This window comes from Heptranchias perlo, chromosome 2 (genome assembly GCF_035084215.1).
Source record: "Heptranchias perlo isolate sHepPer1 chromosome 2, sHepPer1.hap1, whole genome shotgun sequence".
Taxonomy (NCBI): domain Eukaryota; kingdom Metazoa; phylum Chordata; class Chondrichthyes; order Hexanchiformes; family Hexanchidae; genus Heptranchias; species Heptranchias perlo.
The window spans coordinates 70066702-70090683 of NC_090326.1; the positions used below are offsets into that span (position 1 = coordinate 70066702).

Below are 23982 nucleotides of genomic sequence, written 5' to 3' on the forward strand. Positions count from 1 at the left end.
TGTCCATTGATAGATTAAACAATAGGGTTTAAATGTGTTTCCATTTACTAATAATTTAGTTTGAAATCAAATGAATAATTACTGAAGCATATTTTGTATTATAAATGGATGAACTTGGCATGTATTCATATTGTGACTACCAGTCTGAATATTTTTGAGTTTCAGTCTGACAACATTCTGTTTACACTGCCTGGGTGACACTTGAATTCTGCTGCCCAGGAGAGAGTTCTGTGCACTTGTGTTTAAATGCACACACTGAGCTCCTCTCCCAGCAGTTAAACTCCAATGTGGGTTGTACAGTCTGCACTGTCTAAAAAAATCAATTAGTTGTAGGTAAATGTAAAAAGTGTTGGAGGTCCAAGGGACCCTCTGGGCATGTTTTACACTGTACTAGATTTAACCCCACATGAGTGAATTAGTGGTGTCAAACTCCCTGGTCCAGGTAGGTGACTGCGTTTACACTACAGCTTTAGTTTTGATGTAACTGCACTCTTATTCTGATTGCTATTTCTGGCTTTTTACTTTCATCTGACTCATTCCTCTTTTCTATTTCTCTGGCCCACATAAGAGATTTAGGACCAAGCTGTGAGGTGGATTTGTTGCAAAAAGAAGAAAAGTGTTCAAGCTTACTGCTGCTGAGTACCCTGCAGGAGGAATCTGCCTCACAGTGGTCATGTAACTTTGCCAAAGCTCCTCACATGAGGGATTGGATTAAGCATTTGGTTACTAATAAGCCTGTATTGTGCCATTGCATTTGGGCACCTAGGATATCAAGGTGGCTGGAGTGGGTAGGGAAGACTGGGGTCAGATGGATCCCTACTAACGCATTTTGGTTTTGGTTTGGTTCCAAGCTTCCATACCGTGGCCGCCTCAGTAATCTAATACGTAACCCAAGCAGGTCCACAGTAGCCCAGTGTAGTGTTGATTATTGATCAGCCAACCTGTCTTATTAATGAGATCTGGAGAGACCTCCAGCAGTGCTCCTCTGCACACCTATGAGTCCCTAAGCCTTGGCTCCTGTCAACCCACACCTAAACTCTCTGGACTTGGGTAGGTGGGCTGTGTTCCTTTGGAGAGAATGTGTGTTTTTTTTAATGGAGTCTCCCAACGAACCGACTGATGAGTCTCAGTTGTTATGGGTGTGCAGATGGGAGGAGAGCCCGATCTTGGCCTTACATATCGCATTGAAAGCCGGATGAGTTTCCTTGTATGCCAGCTGCTTGGCAGCCGGATCTCGCAACTTCGCAGCCTCAAATTCATTCAAACTGACTTGATAGATATGCTGCCATTGTGGTCTGCCGGTGGCTGTGTTTTCCCGGGTGCCGGGGTTAATATTGCAAGATTTTAAGGTGGCGTTTAGTGTGTCTTTATAGTGTTTCATTCACCCACCTCTGTTGTGATATCCAGGCTGCAGCTCGTCCTAGAAGACGGCTTTGGGAGCTTTATAATCAGGCATTAGAATGATGTGTCCAGACCAACACATCTGAACCTTTTTGATTGTGACCTCAATTCCAGTTATATTTCAGTACTTGACATCAGTGTTGGGCACCCTGTCCTGCCACTTGATGTCAGCGATGCGTCGTAGACAGCACAGGCGGAAATGGTCAAATTGCTTGATGTGACGGCGGGAGCAGATCCATGACTCCGATTAATACAGTAGGGTGGTGAGGACAACAATTTAGTATATAGTGACTTTTCTTGGCAGAGTAACCCCTTATTCCTGCTGGAGTCTCTGCTCAGGTTTGCCAAAGGCAGGGCTGGCCTTGCCAATCAGTGTTGTCGATTGTGGCATACTGTGAGAGAACGTTACCAAGGCAGCAGAATTTGGTCATGAACTTAAGTGGTACGTTATTGATTGTGACCAGGTATGGGGTGTGACTGGCTGACCAGGTATGGGGTGTGACTGGCTGACCAGGTATGGGCTGGACCATGAGTTCAGTCTTTTTTAGTTGATTGTAAGGCCAAAATGCTGAGCAAAGCAGTCAGATAACAGCTGAATAACCTCGAGCGTTATCCTCGGCAATGCCTCGATTTTAAAATTCTCATCCTTGTGTTCAAATCCCTCCATGGCTTCGCCCCATCCCATCCCTGTAACCTCTTCCAGCCCTACAACGCTCCGAGATCTCGACACTCCTCCAATTCTGGCCTCTTGCACGTCCCCAGTTTCCATCGCTCCATCATTGGCGGCCATGCCTTTAGCTGCCTAGGCCCTAAGTTCTGGAAATCCCTCTCGACCTCTTTACCTCTCTCTCCTCTAAGTCACTCCTTCAAACCTCTTTGACCAAGTTTTGGTCACCTGACCTAATATCTGTGGCTCAGCGTCACGTTTTGTCTGATGACGCCCCTGTAAAGAGCTTTGGGATATTTTCTACATTAAAGGTGCTATATAAATGTAAGTTGTGTGGGCGAGTAACGCAAAATCACCGGCAAAAAGCAAGTCACGAACGGTTATCTGCATTACTTTCATTTTTACATGCAGCTAAAGAAGATTGAAGATGCCAACAGCTGTGCAATATCGAATATAGATTTCCCCATCACAGTTCTTGAACACCTCAAGCAGTACTGCAGCAAACAGTATGCCCAACAGCGTTGGGGCAAGAACACAACTGTGTTTGATACTGTTAGTGACTACAAATGGTATTGACATGCAACACTGGTCTGTTACTCGGGCCATCATACCAACATGTAATTGCCGGAAAATGTTCACTATTCTGCCAGGGCATTCGAACTTTAGGATAATCTCCTACAATGCATCACGATTCACAAAATCAAATGACAACAGAGCCGTAGAGATTCTGGTACCCTCCGCTACATTTTTGCTGGATTTGGCAAGCTGAGAAAATCACTTCAGGTGTTCTGCGACCAGCCCAAAAGCCACATTCTGGGAGAATGTTTCTGATAATTATTCAATAGTCGGTAAAGTGTGATGTGGGCGAGAATTTTAACTGCTGCTGATAGTCACAGCAGAATTTCACTTCTATCACAGCAAGAGTAATCAACTTTGTGCTTGTAGAGGTACACAATGCTACTGTCTTTGAAATCTTGAGGTGCAGTTTCACCTTTCCAGATTTTATTGTAGAGGGCAAGGAGTCTCTTCCTAAGCTTGTGGATCTCTGCAGGTACACCATCCGAACCAACTACTTTAACACCTGACATCTGCTTGATCACAACTTGGACTTCAGCAATGCTAAATGTGATGGCATCCTGGTCTTGTAGAGGCAGCTGCAGTATATCATTTAGCGTTAGCAGGCACTGCAGAGGCACAGTTGAGGACTTGGTTGAAATAGCTGGCCCAGGGTTCCATGATTCCTGGTTGGTCGGTTAGTAATTTAGTGTCATCATCACTCAGGATGGGGATAGTGCCACTTATTTTGGTCCATACACAGCCTGTACCTCCTCAAAGAAGCGCTTCATGTCCTTTTGGTCAGCAGCTGATTGCAATACCTCAGTTTTCATCTTTCACCGTTTTTCTTTCATAGAGCGAAGCTTAATTTAAGCTTGCTGGTTCACCAAGCAGCCCTTATCGTTAATCCACGAGAGATGAGTAGTATGCATGGAGGCCAGAAATGGTCTGATTTCCTCATTGTGGTTATCAAACTAATCAGTAGCTTGGTTTGAAAACTCTTGAGGCAGTAGATTTTTGCACATCTTGGATACTCAACTGACTAAAATAAATATAGTTTTCCTTCACATCTCAACTCCTGGATCTATGCAAGCAAGTCACAACTGAGCTATTTCCATTTATGCTACAGTACTATATTTACACTATTTGTCTAATAAAATGATTTTATTCTGCATTCTCTATGTTGAGGAAAATCCTCAAGCCAATTTTTGATATACAAGATACTTGAAACTGTTATTGGAATAGTACAAAGACAAGGGGAGTTTAATAATAGGTCTTTTCAGAGTTACGAATGCTATTCCTAATTTTTGTATCCTTTTAAGTTCAGGCCAGAAAACGTAGATACAAGTCTTGGATTGAAAAATGGAATTTCCTTGGTGACTAACTGTAGAAGGAATCCCTGGCAGTAATATACCCACTAATTAATATGTTTGTGTACCCGTATTAGCTAAATACTCCCAATTTGTCTTTGCGGAAGCACGTGTTTGTTACTCATCTGTGTAGTAATTTGATATTGTTATTGTTTGTGCACAGGATGGCAGCCACGTTGGTTTGTTCTTGCTGGTGGAATTTTGTCCTATTATGACTCACAAGAGGACACATGGAAGGGCTGCAAAGGCAGCATTAAGATGGCAGTGTGTGAAATACAAGGTAAAGTATAAGGTGGATTTTAACATCTCTGATCTTTAACTTACATTTCTTAGATGCTGGTTTGGAATTATTGGAAAATCTAATGTAGATATTAAATATGACATCTTGCTTAAATTTTGAAATTAAATAAACAATGTTGTCATATTCCTTGGGTTTCTGCCTGTGAATACTGGCAAAGATAAGGCAATTCTTTTTTTAATATACAATTTGCCCCAATGCATTTCTCCCACTCCTAGTTAATGTTCAAGAGCTTTCATCATGCAGCTTTAGAATGTGACCTTTACAGTATTTTTAGTAACTCATTGAGTGCTCCCATAGTAATTAACCCTATTTTTAGTTATAGTAACTCATTGAGTGCTCCCTCAGTAATTAACCCTTAGGGTTTGTACTGGAACTTTTTAAGTACAAATTGTACTTCCCTTGAAAAATGCTGTGGGATATTTTTATAATCTCACATATTTAGTGTCATCAGAGTAAGGTTTAAAAGCAGATGTGTGAAGTTTTTACATCCAGTTGAACAATGAAAACATTTCTGGAGTTTGTACTGCCAAATGTGGGTTGGAAATAGCATACTGAGCTGTAACATTAGCGTGAGTTCTTGTGATTCTGCTCTCACTTGAAGGTTAAGCTGAGAAATTATGAATTAAAAGTCTCTTATTTATGCCTAGTAACACTGGATTGAATGTGTGTAGATATGAATGGATTGTACAGAATGAAGGAGCAATAGCTTTGATCAGGAAAGCTATTTTGAAGTGGCTGTTGTATGTATTTACATGTGTGAAGAATGGTTTCTGATAAAATTACAGTGAAGAGATATCTATTTTCATTGTATTGACTGCTGTCTGAGAAAATAATGTTCTTCTCAAAAGTTTGCTATGAAATGTAACAAGTAGGGAATCCTTTTCACACGGATTTCCAAGGCTTTTTCTAGCGAATGGGAAGTATGTTACTTTGTACAGCAGGGTAATCAGTCTTTGAAAGAGAAAGGTAGTGTGAACACAACATTGGCGACTGGAAGTCGGCGTGGAGATTGCGCTCATCAGATCTCTGCCTATAATGCGCTTTTCTGTTTGGGTAAGGCTTGGGGTAAGAAGCTCCAGCTAAAGACAGGTAGGAGCTTCATTTAAACAATAAAATAAAATTTTAATGCATTCTAGTGAATGTATTTGCAATTTCCCATGATTCACACCAGAGGTGAGGTGCATGTTTATCCTGCCCATGTATAATCAGCGTTGAGCTAGGCTGTGTGCTGACAAGAAGTCAAACGGTAGTGGAAATCAGGAACTCTTCTTCCCGCCTCCCCCCAAGCTGTTGAGGCTAGGTCAATTGAAAACTGAGAGTTTGATAGATTTTTGTTAGGCAAGGGTATTAAGGGTTACAGAATCAAGACTGGTAGATGTAGTTGAGATATAGATTAGCCATAATCGAATTGAATGGTGGAACAGGCTCGAAGGGCTGAATGGCTTACTCCTGTTCCTATGTTCCTAAAAGAGAGCTGACCTTTTTGGAGCCTACAGGAGGAGAATTTGCTGTGTTTTTGGTGGATCTTTTGTTTTGGCTCCACTTAATTTTTATAGTGCTTGTGCTAAGAATTTTGACACTAAGTTATAGCTGATGTAATTTAAATTTGGATCTAGGATATTCCTGCTGGCTTACTTTTCTTCTTCCTCCAAAAAATAAATATAAAAGTAGCCAAGGTGAGAAGCCTGGCAGGCAAGGGTGTACCAGAGGTAGACAGCCCACACCTGCCATTAGCTTTTTTTTTATTTGTTCATGGGATGTGGGCATTGCTGGCGAGGCCAGCATTTATTGTCCATCCCTAATTGCCCTTGAGAAGGTGGTGGTGAGCCAGGATATACAGGTAGAGATGCACTGAACTGGATTTGTCCAAGGAACTCTATCTTCACAGTCTCTCATAATCGAAGTCCAACAGTTGTGCTAGAACCTGGTACATCTAAACAAATTCCACCACAGACACGGCACTGCTAGTTTTTTAACTTTTAACTGCAGGCTCATTCTAGAGTTGCACAAGGGACGTGAATAACATAAGTCAATCTGCAGTCCACAGATTTATCAAGCAGGTGACTACACCTTGTTTAAGCACATTGCTACATTACATATTCCACAGATAACTGGCAACAGCATGAGAAGGCAAAACAGCACTTCTTTCCAAATAGACTAATTCTCCAAGGGGCAGAGTTGTCATCGATGGCAACCATGTGAGTTCTAGTATAATAAAAGCTGTACATTCTGAAACGCAGTTCTACCACTCAACATTCAGCTCATCCATGACCATCAGCACAGGATCATGCAAGTCACTGTCTGATTCCCACAACCCCTTGTTTATTTAAAGGCATCTACTATGTCCCCTATTATTTGAGCTACAAAGAACTCAGGGAACCCAGGAAAACAAGGCCTTGCACCCTATCTCATGGCACGTCAATGACAGCTACAAACAGCTGCTGTGCATGCAGCTACCGGGATCATTATCAAATGCAACAGGCACCTTGAAGCAGCACTTCACAATCCTTGACCTTTCGGGGTCATCCTACAACATAGCCTGGTCAGAGTCTTCACAATCGTTGTAGTCTGCTAGCTGCTGCAACAACTTTGCCATCCAATGACCCATAACTTTGGAGCACCGGGAGGAAGAGAACAACCAACTGCAGCAACAGAACTAACAGGAGGGACCAGAAAAACCTGCTGCAGAAGCACCTTTTCAGGTTGTCATAGACCTAATTATCCAAATCACTCAATACTTCAACAGTCATTTCCACATTTTTGACATGCTGTGACTAAATGCACCATTGTCTACGTAAAGCTGTAGTTGCAAATAAACTAACAAGGATCCCATCCCTATCACCTATTGATACATTATCCAACACCAATACTAGAACTGTAGGACTCCAGTGGAACCAAATTTTATTTCCCTAAAATTTATCTGTGTTTACTGTGGTGTTTTTTTAAAATCCCAGTTCTTTCCAGTGTATGAGTTTTGTGATCAACCTAATCTGGTCCTCCCCGTGGCAGGAGTAAGTGAAGTGATTGTCTACTGTGTGTCTGTGAAAGCTTCCTGAGAATGAGTTAGCCCTCTTTTTTTTGTTTTATTTGTTCTCAGGATGTGGGAAACACTAGCAAGACTGCATTTATTCCCCATCCCTCATTGTGCTGAGAAAGTGGTGGTGGGCTGCCTTCTTGAGCTGCTGTCCTTGTGTGTTGGTGCTCCCACAATGGTGTTAGGTAGGGAATTCCAGGATACTAATTCAATGATGGTGAATGAAAGGCGACATATGTCTAAGTCAGTATGGTGTGTAATTTGAAGTTGATGGTGTTTCTGTTTCTGCGAGCTAGGTCTGGAGATGGCCAGGCCACAGATGGTCTAGGTTATTTCCCAGGCCTTTCAAAGCCAGAAGAGAAAGACTGTTCCACAGTGGAGTCCAAGGCCTTTATAGCAGCAGACTGGGTACTCACGACAAATGGCCAATCTTGGGGCTTCTGCCAGGAGTAGCTTTGCAGCATATGCCCTTGGAGATTCACAGTAGACTGCAGTGCTGCAAATCTGTCCTTGACTGCTGTTCGGATGTGGGTAGTGGACTCCTCCTTACTAATTTTCATCTGTTGCAGGTGGTTTGATGCTGTTTCCAATAACTATATCGATCTGTGTTCAGAAAGCATCTTTTTAAATGGTGTCTCTGTGAGGTTATGATCCCTCAGCTGAGGATTGAGGGGAGCTGGCTCTCTGGACAGCCTGGTTCTATTTGTTTTTTAAATTATTCTTGGGATGTGTTGCTGGCAAGACCGGCATTTATTGCCTATCCCTACTTGCTCCGAGAGGGTGGTGGTGGGCCTCCGCCTTTGAACTGCTGCAGCGTATGGTATTCTTTGTAGTAGTTTGAAACAACTGAGTGGCTTGCTAGGCCACTTCAGAGGGCAGTTAAGAGTCACGTATTTGTCAAGATGGCAGGTTTCCTCCCTTTTAAGTGAATCAGATCTGTTTTTACAATAATTTGACAACTTCATGGTCACTTTTACTGATACCAGCTTTTTATTTCTAAATTTCAAATTATCGAACTGCCATGGTAGGATTTGAACTCACTTTCTCTGGATTAGTAGCTCAGTAACTTAACCACTACACCACCATATTCCTCTGCCACAACCACCTGCTCCTGTTCAGCTTTTTATCCCCTGGTGCACCTCCCTGCCACTCATGTCTACCAAATGGGAGTAAGATATGAGAAAGTGCTCCCATGGGTAAGGGTAGATAATATTAGATAATGAAGTGTTAGGAATTTTGTGGCAACTGGGGCATGTAGCAACTTCCTGGGGCTGAACTGGAGTCGTATAAGAGGAACATATATTGGAATGCTGTTATCATTACAACCCTTCAATTGTAGTGTGTATGACAATGTGACACGTGGTATTGAGCTTCATTGCATGCTTTGGTGCTGGAGGTGAAGGACGGAAGAAGGGAGTGAGTGAGTTGAGTAAGAAGAGAGAACATGAGAAGGATGGTACTTTGTGTTTGGGAAAGGTCTTCTACTTCTCTATTCCCCTTCAAAGCTTTGGTGGCCAGCCATCTGAAGATTAACCTTCTCAAAATTGACTAGTGCCCCGAAGCTCCTGGGGCCTCCATCTGTCAGTTTGCTTCCGTCTGTTATGCGTGGCCTTGCAGTACAAGTAGAGAATAAGATATGATGTTCTGATCCTCTGAAGCACAGTGATGGCCAAGTGCCAACCTGTAGCCTCGAGTGGATGTGCTTGGATATACGTGAAATTTGCAGTAGACGTGACGGAAGTTTTTTGGGGCAAACCCTGTAAACAACTGTCAAAGAATTACAGACAGTTGTGATGCTAAGTGTCCCCTGCTGCTTAATCTGCAGGCATGGTAATCATTCAAAGTACTGTAAGAAAGTGTGGTCGGGAGTAAAGACTGTGATGTACCATGCATTTTTACACCTTCATATAAGCTAGTAGTAGGTCGTCCTACTTTGACTACCTGGTGAAGTCTTATTTGTTTCTGGACTTGGATCCGCATGCTCTGAGTGTTACTGTGAGCATTTACGTACTCCACCATCTTCTGCCAGGCACTTTGTGATGCTGTTCTTGGGCATTGAGAAAGGGAAGGTGTAGAAGGGGCAGCCACAAAAGGATGCAGAAATGGGGGCAGCCTAATAGATGCAGAACAGCCACAGAGGGAGAGAGTTGGCGAATGGGAGCAATCAGTGAGTGGGAGATGAGGAGAATGGGGAGCGTAAAGTGGTGAAGGTTGTCAGGCAGGGGGAAGAATAGGGGTCATAAGTAGTTACTTATGATGATGGGGGTTAGTAGAAGAGGAGGAATAGGAAAATAGAGCCAAAAGGGGTGTTTGCTTAGATGGGGGAGAAGAGGGGCTTCTGATTGTTCTGTTTTTTATGTGTATTAGTGTTACTCCCACTGTGTGTTTTTTAAATATAACTCAGCTGTTTCCTTTTAACTCCTGCTTTCAATCACATGATGTGGAGATGCCGGTGATGGACTGGGGTTGACAATTGTAAACAATTTTACAACACCAAGTTATAGTCCAGCAATTTTATTTTAAATTCACAAGCTTTCGGAGGCTTCCTCCTTCCTCAGGTGAACGATGTTGGAAAACAACAACGTTCACCTGAGGAAGGAGGAAGCCTCCGAAAGCTTGTGAATTTAAAATAAAATTGCTGGACTATAACTTGGTGTTTGAAAACAATTTTACATCACATGATCATTTTCAGTTCTACTGTTTTCACTGTTTGTGTTTATCCAAGTGATTGTATTTTTATTTAGTGTGGCTTGCATTATTTGTGCTCCTTTTTTTACATTCACATGCAGTGTTTATATTTTTAACTACAGCTCTGCTGTTTTTAGGTTCCGCTCCCAGTATTTCCCTTTCTTTCAGTTTTGCTCCCATTCATTTCCTTGACTCCCATTCGTGGAGTTTGTATTTTAAGATCTGAATACCGCTGTTTCTTTTTAATTACTCCTTTTTAGTCATGCTCCTGGTTTTCTTTTTAAATCAGCACACCGAGACATATTCAAAGATCCACCACCCCCCCCCCCCCAACATACTTTTCCCCCACAGTTCTCTTCATTGTAACTGCCTTGACTGCCTCTTTCTTGTGTGCTTGGACCTCATCCCAATATACTCTTCTCGTACTCGCCACCACCAAATTCTCTCAAACCTGTAACTTCTCAAACATTTCAGCACTTCCCTTCACTCATCTTTTACCACTCACCTGCCTCCCCAACTTTTGCATGAGCTACCACCAAGCTTTGCACAACCCAACTATTTCCACTTCTTTCTTTCTCTAATGTTTCATATCTTCCTAACACTGAAGCATTACTCCTCAAACTGTTACTGTTACTTCTCCAACTTCACACTATCATTTCAATCACAGAAGAGACGGACATTCATTAATCTAGAATTCTCAATATACTTTTATATGCGCACCTGCCCCTCGTCTGAAGTTTTTTTTATTCGTTCATGGGATGTGGGTGTCGCTGGTGAGGCCAGCATTTATTGCCCATCCCTAATTGCCCTTGAGAAGGTGGTGGTGAGCCTCCTTCTTGAACCGCTGTAGTCCGTGTGGTGAAGGTTCTCCCACAGTGCTGTTAGGAAGGGAGTTCCAGGATTTTGACCCAGCGACGATGAAGGAAGGGCAATATGTTTCCAAGTCGGGATGGTGTGTGACTTGGAGGGGAACGTGCAGGTGGTGTTGTTCCCATGTGCCTGCTGCCCTTGTCCTTCTAGGTGGTAGAGGTCGTGGGTTTGGGAGGTGCTGTTGAAGAAGCCTTGGCGAGTTGCTGCAGTGCATCCTGTGGATGGTACACACTGCAGCCACGGTGGAGGGAGTGAATGTTTAGGGTGGTGGATGAGGTGTCAATCAAGCAGACTGCTTTGTCCTGGATGGTGTCGAGCTTCTTGAGTGTTGTTGGAGCTGCACTCATCCAGGCAAGTGGAGAATATTCCATCACACTCCTGACTTGTGCCTTATAGATGGTGGAAAGGCTTTAGGGAGTCAGGAGGTGAGTCACTCGTTGCAGAATACCTAGCCTCTGACCTGCTCTTGTAGCCACAGTATTTATATGGCTGGTCCAGTGAGTTTCTGGTCAATGGTGACCCCCAGGATGTTGATGGTGGGGGATTCGGCAATGGTAATGCCGTTGACTGTCAAGGGGAGGTGGTTAGATTCTCTCTTGTTGGAGATGGTCATTGCCTGGCACTTGTCTGGCGCGAATGTTACTTGCCACTTATCAGCCCAAGCCTGGATGTTGTCCAGGTCTTGCTGCATGTGGGCACGGACTGCTTCATTATCTGAGGGGTTACAAATGGAACTGAACACTGTGCAATCATCAGCGAACGTCCCTATTTCTGACCTTATGATGGAGGGAAGGTCATTGATGAAGCAGCTGAAGATGGTTGGGCCTAGGACACTGCCCTGAGGAACTCCTGCAGTAATTTCCTGGGGCTGAGATGATTGGCCTCCAACAACCATTACCATCTTCCTTTGTGCTAGGTATGACTTCAGCCACTGGAGAGTTTTCCCCCTGATTCCCATTGACTTCAATTTAACTAGGGCTCCTTGGTGCCACACTCGATCAAATGCTGCCTTGATGTCAAGTGCAGTCACTCTCACCTCACCTCTGGAATTCAGCTCTTTTGTCCATGTTGCTGTACCGTCTACGCATAAATAATGGTGAGTGCCGTTAGCCTCATCATTATTTTGACAGCAAAATCTGGCCTTCTAAATAAACTTGCCATGCTGTAATTGCACTCTCCTGCCAGTGAAGACATTGCAATGTCATAACTTCCAGGAAATTGCAATTACAGCATGATAAGTTTACATTGGCGGTTACCATTATAAACGTGAGCTTACACATTTATAATGGAAATGTAAAAATAAGGACAGACTATCACTTAAAATGGGGACTAAATTATGTCTGCATCACTTGGTTCATTTGTACCCTGCCCTCCAATAAAAGCTGCTATCTGAACAGCCAAAGGGACATTGAACAGGAAGATAGTGGAGGTATTTTCCAGCTATGTTAGGAGTCAGAGGGCCATTGAGGATTGTATAGGAATTTTAAAGGATTCCTTGGAGTAGATTTAGGTGGAATCCCAGGCAGAGGTTTTAAATAGCTACTTTTTGTCAGTCTTCAATACAGAAGACGATGCTGAGTTACCAATAGTACATCATAGGGTGGATACAGAAGTGGATGCAGAAATGGTCATGGGTAGAATAAATGATCTGAGAACAAATTGGATTGATGGCATCCATCCTACTGTGATCAAAGAAATGGGGGCTGTGTTCTATGAGCCCCTTGCTCATTCTTTTAACAGCTTGCTGGGTTCTGGGATTGTTTCTAAGGGCTAGAGAGAGGCTCATGAGGTACTAATATTTAAAAAGGGAAACAGGACAGAACTGGGAAATTAACTTGACTTTGATTATAGGCAAGTTGGTGGAAGGGATCACTAGAGATGACCTTGACTGAAGAAGGGGTTATTGGAGATTCTCAACATGGCTTCTGGTAAAGATGATCATATCTCACCAAGCTGGTTGAATTTTTTGAGAGTCACTAGGTTGGTGGATGTAGATAGCCCAGTTGATGTCTACTCTTAATTTCAAAAAGCCTTCGACAAGGAGCCACCCAATAATCTACTTAATAAAATTGAGTCCTGTAGAAGTACAGGGCTGATTTTGGGTTGAATAAGGATTTGATTGTTTTTTTGTAGACTGATAGTTCTACATGGGTACCAGTCAATAACAACTATTACTATTATCAGTGGAGCCCTCAAGGATCAGTGTTAGGGCTGTAGCTCTTCACCATCTTTATCAATGATCTGGATGATGGCTTTAGAGGAATTGTCTGTAATGTCCATGAACTTGCAAAGATATGTGTGGGATTTAGGACCTTAGATGAGAGAAATAGATTACAGGCTGATCTGGATGCAATGGGGGACTCGGCGTAATTCACCGCCTCCCGAAATTCCTTGAGCCATAGGAACATAGGAACAGGAGTAGGCCATTCAGCTCCTCGTGCCTGCTCCGCCATTTGATAAGATCATGGCTGATCTGTGATCTAACTCCATATACCTGCCTTTGGCCCATATCCCTTAATACCTTTGGTTGCCAAAAAGCTAGCTATCTCACATTTAAATTTAGCAATTGAGCTAGTATCAATTGCCGTTTGCGGAAGAGAGTTCCAAACTTCTACCACCCTTTGTGTGTAGAAATGTTTTCTCATCTCACTCCTGAAAGGTCTGGCTCTAATTTTTAGACACTGCCTCCTACTCCTAAAATCCCCAACCAGCGGAAATAGTTTCTCTCCTTCCACCCTATCTGTTCCCCTTAATATCTTATAAACTTCGATCAGATCACCCCTTAACCTTCGAAACTCCAGAGAATACAACCCCAATTTGTGTCATCTCTCCTTGTAACTTAACCGTTGAAGTCCGGGTATCATTCTAGTAAACCTACGCTGCACTCCCTTGAAGGCCAATATGTCCTTCCGAAGGTGCAGTGCCCAGAACTGCTCACAGTACTCCAGGTGCGGTCTAACTAGGGTTTTGTATAGCTGCAGCATATCTTCTGCCCCCTTGTACCCCAGTCCTCTAGATATAAAGGCCAACATTCCATTAGCCTTATTGATTATTTTCTGCACCTGTTCATGACACTTCGATGATCTATGTACCTGAATCCCTAAGTCCCTTTGGACATCCACAGTTTTTAACTTTTTACCATTTAGAAAGTACCCTGTTCTATCCTTTTTTGATCCAAAGTGGATGACGTCACATTTGTCTGCATTGAATTCCATTTGCCACAGTTTTGCCCATTCACCTAATATATCAATATACCTTTGTAATTTTATGTTTACATCTACACTGCTTACAATGCCACCAATCTTTGTGTCATCGGCAAACTTAGATATGACACTTTCTATGCCTTCATCTAAGTCGTTAATAAATATTGTGAATAATTGAGGCCCCAAGACAGATCCCTGCGGGACTCCACTAGTCACATCCTGCCAATGTGAGTACCTTCCCATTATCCCTACTCTCTGTCTCCTTTCGCTCAGCCAACTTCCTAACCAAGTCCGTACTTTTCCCTCGATTCCATGGGCTTCTATCTTAGCTAACAGTCTCTTATGTGGGACCTTATCAAATGCCTTCTGGAAGTCCATATAAATAACATTCCCCTGTCCACTACTTTAGTCACCTCTTCAAAAAATTCAATCAGGTTTGTCAGGTACAACCTACCTTTCACAAATCCATGCTGGCTCTCTCTGATTAACTGAACACCTCGAGAATTTTCAGTCACCCTATCCTTAAATGTAGACTCCAGCATTTTCCCCACAACAGATGTTAGGCTAACTGGTCTATAATTCCCCGGTTTCCCTCCCTCTCCTTTCTTAAAAAGCGGAGTGACATGTGCAATTTTGCAATCTAGAGGGACAGTTCCTGAATCTAGAGAACTTTGAAAGATTATAGTTAGGGCATCCGCAATGTGCTCACCTACTTTCTTTAAAACCCTGGGATGGAAACCATCCTGGTCCTGGGGATTTGTCACTCTTTAGTGCTATTATTTTCTTCATTACTGTTGCTTTACTTATGTTAATTTTATCGAGTCCCTGTCCCCGATTCAATATTAGTTTTCTTGGGATTTCCGGCATGCTATCCTCTTTTTCTACTGTAAATACTGACACAAAGTAATTGTTCAACATGTCTGCCATTTCCCCATTGTCAATGACATTATCCCCACTTTCAGTTTTTAAGGGGCCAACACTGCTCCTGACCACCCTCTTTTTTCCTAATATAACTATAAACTTTCTTCGTATTGGTTTTGATATCCCTTGCGAGTTTCTTTTCATATTCTCTTTTTGTAGCTCTTACTATCTGTTTTGTGACCCTTTGTTGATCTTTGTATCTTTCCCATTCGCCAGGATCTGTGCCATTTTTTGCCTTTTTGTATGCCCTTTCCTTATGTCTTATACTGTCCCTTACCTCTTTAGTTGTCCATGGCTTTTTTTTTTGGCAAGTCGAGTTCTTGCCCCTCGGGTATAAACTGATTCTGTATCACGTTAAATGTTTCTTTAAACATTTCCCACTGATCTTCAGTCATTTTACCCATTAACAGATTTGCCCAGTTTACTGCAGACAGTCTCTGTCTCATCCCATTGAAGTCGGTCTTACCCAAGTCTAGAATCTTAGCAGCTGATTCACTTTTTTCCCTTTCAAACACTATATTGAACTCGATCATGTTATGATCGCTATTGGATAGATGTTCACGCACAGTTAAGCCGTTAACTAAATCTGGTTCATTACTCATTACTAAATCTAGTATGGCTTGCCCCCTTGTTGCCTCTAGGACATACTGCTGTAGAAAACTATCCCGGACACACACAAGAAATTCACTACCTTTCTGGCAGTTGTTAGTCTGCTTTTCCCAATCTATGTGAAGGTTAAAGTCCCCCATTAAGACCACTATGCCTTTCTTACACACTTGTCTAATCTCTGCATTTATACAATCTAGCACTTCAGAGCTGCTGCCAGGGCTCCTATATACAACTCCCACTATAGTCTTAGATCCTTTCCTATTTCTCAATTCAACCCATAAGGTCTCTGTTGGCTGCTTACCTCTCGTTATATCCTCCTTTATCATTGAATTGATTTCATCTCTAATCATTAAGGCTATTCCTCCCCCTCTTCCATTTTCTCTATCTCTCCTGTAGACCTTATAACCTGGTATATTTAGTTCCCAATCTTGACCATCCTGCAGCCATGTCTCCGTAATAGCTATCATGTCATACCCTCCAATTTGAATTTGAATTTGAATTTGAATCTGTAGTTCATTTAATTTATTCCTTATACTCCGTGCATTTGTATATAAAACTCTTAGTTGGGCCACACACCCTAGCCTGACCTTCAGCTTTGATGCTGGGTTAATCGCCTTACGCCTTCTAGTTTTTACTTTATCTGTCGTGCCTAAAGTACACTTTCTTTCCTCTGCTCTACGCATTTCCCTTTCACTTGTTCTTGAACAACTGTTTGTACTATTTGTATTGTAAATTTCCCCTGGGTCTTCCCCTCTCTTGCTGCTCTCAACTTTACTCCCTTCTGACTCCCCGCTCAGGTTCCCATCCCCCTGCCACTCTAGTTTAAACCTTCCCCAACAGCACTAGCAAACACCCCCGCGAGGACATTGGTCCCGGTCCTGCTCGGGTATAACTCGTCCCGCTTATGTCGGTCCCACCTTCCCCAGAACCGGTCCCAATGTCCCAGGAATCTAAATCCCTCCCTCCTACACCATCCCTGCAGCCACGCATTCATCCGGTCTATTTTCCTGTTCCTATACTCACTTGCACTTGGCACCGGTAGTAATACTGAGATCACTACCTTTTGAAGTCCTGCTTTTTAATTTATCTCCTATCTCCTTAAATTCACCTTGCAGGACCTCATCCCTTTTTTTTAACCTATGTCGTTGGTACCAGTATGGACCACGACTACTGGCTGTTCACCCTCCCCCTCCAGAATGCCCTGCAGCTGCTTCGTGACATCCTTGACCCTAGCACCAGGGAGGCAACATACCATCCTGGAGTCACGTTTGCGGCCACAGAAATGCCTATCTGTTCCCCTTACAATTGAATCCCCTATAACTATAGCCCTGCCACTTTTCTTCCTCCCCTCCTGTGCAGCAGAGCCACCCGTGGTGCCCCGAACTTGGCTCTTGCTGCTTTCCCCTGATAAGCCATCTCCCCCAACAGTATCCAAAGCATTCAATCCATTTTCGCCCCTCATGACATGGAAGTTTCTCAACCCTTCTCTGGATGCGGCAGGCGGAAGATTCCAAGACCCAAAGATAAACCTTTTTTGGGGGTGGGGGGGCGGAGAGAAGAGAGATATTAAATGGTGGTGTCATGTTTCTTTAGGGTTTCCCGGAACCCTGCATACCCTTCAGTTGTTGAGGGTCCTGGATCAAGCCCCACCACTAGCTTTTATGAGGCACTATCCATTTTCAATTCATTGAAACTCATCGTTACGTGACTCCTACTCCCTATTTAACTTGCAAACCATGGCAATTCTACAAATGCGGTGATTGGAGTGTTCAAATAAAGCCAGTTTACATTCAATCTAGGGAACATCCTCCTTATTTACAAAAAAAAAGTAACAAACTTTTTTTTTGAAGAAAAAGCTTTCACATAAGACAACAGGCATTTTTAAAAGCTGTATCTTTGCGACTTGTTCTATATAACTACTTTAGGACAGATGCTAAATAAACAAGCTGCAACTCTTAAATGCCGTTAATTAATTCATCATAAAACTTTCCTGCATCAAATTTGTGCATAAACAGTTGGAATGTCAATGTGAGATTGGTTCCAATGCTGTTCAGTCCTGCCCTCCAACTGGTCTGATTGGTTCATATTGGTGACCTCCACTCCTAGTGAAAGAAGCTGATTTTTCTTCTGAAACACCAACCAGCTGATACACGGGTTGAAACATTAATATTGTGGAATTCATCTCACTTACAATGCAGGATGTTTTCCACTCACCAGTGCAATACATATATTTGAATATCTCCAGTAGTTTGTATGTTGAATTTTGTGAGTATTTCTTGCTGTTGAACCTTTCCCGGTGACTGAGGAAGGTCCAACTAGGTCAGCGAATGCATAGCTGACATCTAAACATCCCTGCGAGCCTGGTCTGCCATCTCTGCACCTCAGAGTCCAGGCACAACCCTGCATTTAAGTTATTGTGAATATTTCTAAAGTCATCTACCAGGCTGCCCAGCTATGATCCTCCCTTTTTTTTATACATTCCCATTGGAAGACCCCATAGCCTGTGCTCGACACCTCTGGATCTATTCCTATATTGTGTCAATGAATTCCAGAATGTTCTGAAATGCTCTACTTTATTTAATTGTCAGACGCCTCCTTTAGGTGGTTCTCCGTGTCACTAGAGGCAGCAGGGTCAGCTCATGTGCAACACTGCTGCTGAAATCAAACACCATTGGCATTGCAGAACATAAAGGTAGTGTCCTTTTTTGTTTTCTTTCCACATTGGTGTATGGTCATTTGGGGTTAAGTACGGTGGCCAACCTGATAATGAGCCTTTTGCAAGTCACTGCATCTCACAATGCCAGGGAAGGTGGGTCTGGCTTATCGAGTGAGATGGAACATGCAGACACAGTTTTCAAGCTGAAGAGGATCAGAAATAGAAGACCTTGTAATGATGGATTTTCTTTGTAGAAGAAAAAATAATCAGCAAAGTAACCTGAAATAATTGATTTAGGCTTGTCTTTGATTTGTGAGATGTAGATTTTCTGCATTAATTATTTCTGCTGCTAGTGACCTTCATGAGTATACTTTTCTCTCTTTCCTCCGCCCCACCCCCTTCCCTCAGGTATTCTAATCATTCTCTTCCACTTGCAGTACATACTGGTGACAATACGAGAATGGAGCTGATCATCCCAGGGGAACAGCACTTTTACGTGAAGGCAGTCAATGCTGCTGAGAGACAGAGGTGGCTTGTTGCCTTGGGATCATCCAAGGCTTGCCTGACAGATAGCAGGACTAAGAAAGAGAAAGGTAAGTGCTTTTTGTTTTCTTTCATAGGACACTACCATTTTTGTATCTCTTTCTTAAAACGTGCAATTTGCAGCAAAACAATTTTAAGGGATCGTTTATGAAGTGGAGTGGAATGTTGGTGCAATTTATAATTCTTGCTCCTCGCCCCCAGTACTGCAGTGGGGAGTTGTTGAACAGAGGTCAAGCACTTTACCATGCAGGCAAGAGGACAAAAATTAGAAGGAAGAGTAGGCTGCAGAACACAGAAAACAAATAGAATTGGTGGAGGCCTGGGAGGAGGTGACTTCCTGCCCTCTTGGTGCAAGACATGCACATTGCAAGCTGATGAGAGGATTGGGGAGGGAATTGAGGGATTTGTACACTTGTGCACTTGTGAGTAGAAACTTCGGTTTTGCACAGTACTGACTGTTTAATTTATTCGGTGACTTGCTTGCACAGAAACTGAGCTTTTGTTGTGCTTGAGCAGTAAAGGAAAATTGGATTCTTGGTCACTGCTAAAGTACTAGAGCATCTATAAGTATGATGATGCAAGTCTTTATGCTTGTTTTTTTAATTTTTCCCCCTCTCTGCTTTCCTTTCTCTCTTCCCCTCCCCTCCCCCCCCCCCCCCCTCTCCCCAAGACTTGGGTAATGTAGCTAAATATTATTTGAGAAATTTCTGATATTACTATTTTGGAATCCTAGTACCAGTTCCTGGCACATTAATTTGGAGCTCCAAACTACTGTAGTACCATGCTACCTGTATGTCCAACTTTGCTCTTTTACCCCCACTCGACTCACACCACCTCACAACTAGTTAGCTCAATATAGAAGGCAAGAACAGAAGTTCAAATAACTTTCAATATTTTCACATGCAAAGTTCATGCTCTGCATTGCACTCATTTGTAAGAACGCTTTTAGATAATTTCTTGGAGAGTCTAGTATAACCAGGCCTTCATCCTAGCATAACACAACTTTTGCTGATGTATGAATAAAATTGTGCTCTGGAGCAAACCTTTTTTTTCTGGTAACTGTCTCAAAATAAGATGGCACTCATGCACATTGTTTTTGGGTTATTGTACCAGTGAGAGAATTCTACCCAAGGCTGTTTTTTCAAAAAAAAGAGTTGAATATTTTTCATCTGGTTACATAGTCTTTTCCTTTCCTCCCCAACAACATTTAGCTTTTCTGGGACAGAAAAATGTCCCCTTATATTTCCATTATATTGCTTGCAGATTTTTCAGAAGAAGTCCACTCAAGTGCAGATATTAATGGTATTTTAAAGGTGTCTGTACTAGACATACATTATTATGAACCTTGCTTATTCACTAGTGGAACATTCATTCAATAAGTTTTATTTGTTATTCTGCCAATTTTATCTGGGCTTAGCAGATAAATGCACAGTGTATGATGGCATGAGTTGTTTAGGTCGAGAAGATCCAGTTTCACTTCTGTTCTTTGATAAGGCCAAGAACCAGGCAATTGACCTCCATGTGTAACAGCACTGCTTCTATTTGCTCATTAATCAAGCTTACATATTTGGACACCACGTGAGAAGAGGATTGAATTGAGCTCTGATATTCCCCTGTGGTTGAATAGTCTGCCAAAATTATCTAGGCTCCCCATATGAAGGATAACCACTTCTGAGCAAAGACCTGGAAGATTTCTATGATTGTGAAACCATACTCTACCAAGATTTGTGACCTTTTGGTGCAGGGAAAAATTGAAGCTAAACTGATCTTTGCAAAATTCACATCTATTTTATATTTAGGTTTAAACTATTTTTGTTGCAAAAAATATAATTTAAGGCTTTCAGAACACAAATTAAATGGCATATAGGAAGTTGAGGGACAAACAACTGATTTTTATTTTCTTTTTTTTAAAAAAAGAAATAAGCGAAAACACTGAATCCCTGAAAAAGAAGGTCTCCGAACTGCGATTGTATTGTGATCTTCTCCTCTACCAAGTGAATAACCTAAAAGAGAATGCACAATCCGATCAGTCCAAACCAACTGATTTAGAGGTATATATTCATTATGTGCCATTGCATTGTATATTTTGTTCACTAGATGTACTCATTGCTGCTAATCCCTTTCTGATAATGATTTTTCCCTGTTCCTAAAGATGGAAAGCATTAGTGCATGCACACCGAATTGGGGGTATAGTTAATACTGAAGAAGACTGTGACAAAATACAAGAAGACATTAATAAACTTGCAGAATGGGTGTGTAAATGGTAGATTAATTTCAATATAGATAAATGTGAGGTGGTGCATTTTGGTAGGAGGAATAAACCGGTCATATAAAAAGGAGTATAAGAGCCTAAATGGGTAGAGGAACAAAGGAATCCAGGGTACACATTCACAAATCATTAGAAGTAGCAACGCAAGTCAACAAGGCCACAAAAAATGCAAACAAAGCACTGGGGTCCATTTCTAGAGGAATAGAATTGAAAAGCAGGGAAGTTATGTTAAAATTGTATTGAACCTTGGTTAGACCACACTTGGAGTATTGTGTACAGTTTTGGTCTCCATATTATAAAAGGGATATAGAAGCACTGGAGAAGGTGCAAAAAAAAGATTTACAAGGATGATCCCATTTATAATCTCTCAGTTCTATCAGGAAAGGCTGAATAGGCTGGGGCTCTTTTCTCTAGAAAAATAAGGGTGATCTAATAGTGATCTTTAAAATTATGAAGGGATTTAATAGGGTAGACTTAGAGAAGATGTTTCCACTTGTGGGGGAGTCCAAAGCTAGGGGCCATAAATATAAGATAGTCACTAATAGATCCAGTAAAGGATTTAGGAGAAACTTCTTTACCCAAAGAGCGGTTAGAATGTGGAACTTGCTACCACATAGAGTAGATCCCTTTAAGGGGAAGCTAGATAGGTACGTGGGAGAAAGAAATAGAAGGATATGGAGATAAGGTTAGATGAAGTAAAATGGGAGGAGGCTCATGTGGAGCATAAACACCAGCACAGATCAGTTGGGCGGAATAACCTGTTTCTGTGCTGTAAACTCTATGTAACATGTGTAGTACATTGAAGGCCACTTCTTATTCTAGGCAATTTGCCAGGTTGATTTGATGAGCTGAGGGCACTGATAGACACATGGAAGTATGATATCATAGCTATTACTGAAACATGGCATAAAGAAGGGCAGGGATAGCAACTCAACATTCCTGGTTACAGGGTTTTCAGACAAGATAGAGAGGGGGATAAAAAAGGAGGGAAGGGTGTTGCAATATTGGTTAAAGAAACAATTACAGTTGTGAGGCGGGATGGTATGTTAGAAGGATCATCAAATGAGGCCATATGGGTTGAACTGAAGAACAAAAAAGGGGGAATCACATGAGAGTACTATAGATCTCCAAACAGTCAGAAGGAGATAGAAGAGCAAATATGTAGGCAAATTTTTGAAGTGCAAAAACAATAGGGCAGTAATAGGGGATTTCAACTATCCTAATATTAACTGGGATAGAATCAGTGTAGAAGGTATAGAGGGTGCAGAATTCTTAAAATGCATTCAAGAGAACTTTTTTAGCTAGTATGTAGCAAGCCCAACAAGAGAAGGGGTAGTTCTGGACTTCATTTTAGGAAATGAAGCTGGGCAGGTAGAAGGGGTATCAGTGGGAGAACATTTTGGTGGTAGTGATCAGAATTCAGTTAGATTTAGCGTAGTTATGGAAAAGGACAAAGATAGACCAGGAGTAAAAGTTCTCAACTGGCGAAGGGCCAATTTTACTAAGCTGAGATGTGATTTAGCAAAAGTGGACTAGAAACAGCTACTTGAAGGTAAATCAGTGACAGTGCAGTGGGAGGCATTCAAGGGGGAGATTCAAGGGGTTCAGAACAAATATGTTCCCACAAAGAAAAAAGGTGGGACTGCCAAATCTAGAGCCCCCTGGATGACGAGGAGCATACAGGGTAAGAGAAGGCAAAAAAGGGAAGCTTATGTCAGACACCGAGAGCTCAATACTGCAGAAAGCCTAGAGGAGTATAGAAATTAAAAAGGAAATTAGGAAGGCAAAGAGGGCATGAAAACATATTTACAAGGAAAACCCAGAAATGTTTTATAAATAAATTAAGAGCAAGAGGTTAACTAAGGAACGAGAGGGCCTATTGGAGACCAAAAAGGTAACCTGTGTGTGGAGGCGGAAGATGTGGGTATGCTTCTTAATGAACACTTTGCGTCTGTCTTCACAAAAGAGGGGGACGATGCAGAGGTTGTAGTTAAGGTGGAGGAGTGTGACATACTGGATGGGATAAACATAGTGAGAGAGAGTTTAGCATCTTTGAAAGTAGATACATCGCCAGGCCCGGATGAAATGTACCCCAGGCTGTTAAGAGAAGCAAGGGAGGAAATAGTGGAGGCTCTGACCCATCATTTTCCAATCCTCACTGGCTACAAGCTGGTGTCGGAGGGCTGGAGGACTGCTAACGTTGTACCACTGTTTAAAAAAGGAGAAAGGGATAGACCGAGTAATTACAGGCCAGTGAGCCTAACCTTGGTGGGCAAATTGTTGGAAACAATTCTGAGGGACAGTGTTAATCATCATTCGGAAAGGCACGGATTAATCAAGGACAGTCAGCGTGGATTTGTTAAGGGAAGTATGCCTACATATTTGCTCTTCTATCTCCTTCTGACTGTTTGGGGATCTATAGTACTCTCGTGTGATTCCCCCTTTTTTGTTCTTCAGTTCAACCCATATGGCCTCATTTGATGATCCTTCTAACATACCATCCCGCCTCACAAGTTAAAGGAGGTTCGATGAGGGTAGTGCGTTTGATATAGTCTACGTGGAATTTAGGAAGACTGGTCAGAAAAGTAAAAGCCCATTAACCCAAGGGCAAGTGGCAAGTTGGATCCAAAATTGTCTCAGTGGCAGCAAGCAAAGGGTAATGATCGGGAATTTTTGTGACAGGCAGGCTGTTTCCAGTGGGGTTCCACAGGGCTCAGTACCAGGTCCCTTGCTTTTTGTGGTATAGACTTAAATGTAGGGGGGCATGATTACGAAGTTTGCAGATGATACAAAAATTGGCTGTGGTTGATAAAGGAGGAAGAAAACTGTAGACTGCAGGAAGATATCAATGGACTGGTCAGATGGGCAGAAAAGTGGCAAATGGAATTCAATCCC

General features: G+C 42.2%; 1 protein-coding gene across 3 annotated transcripts in view; it reads left to right on the forward strand.

The window, feature by feature from the left end:
• Nucleotides 1-23982, forward strand: part of plekha8 (pleckstrin homology domain containing, family A (phosphoinositide binding specific) member 8) — a 58775-nt gene that overhangs the window by 925 nt on the left and 33868 nt on the right. For all 3 annotated transcript variants that reach the window (XM_068002669.1, XM_068002659.1, XM_068002665.1), the window contains exons 2-4: nucleotides 4157-4273; nucleotides 18713-18868; nucleotides 20736-20869. In XM_068002669.1, the coding sequence (XP_067858770.1) occupies nucleotides 4157-4273; nucleotides 18713-18868; nucleotides 20736-20869 (407 nt within the window). The remainder of the gene's footprint in view (nucleotides 1-4156; nucleotides 4274-18712; nucleotides 18869-20735; nucleotides 20870-23982) is intronic.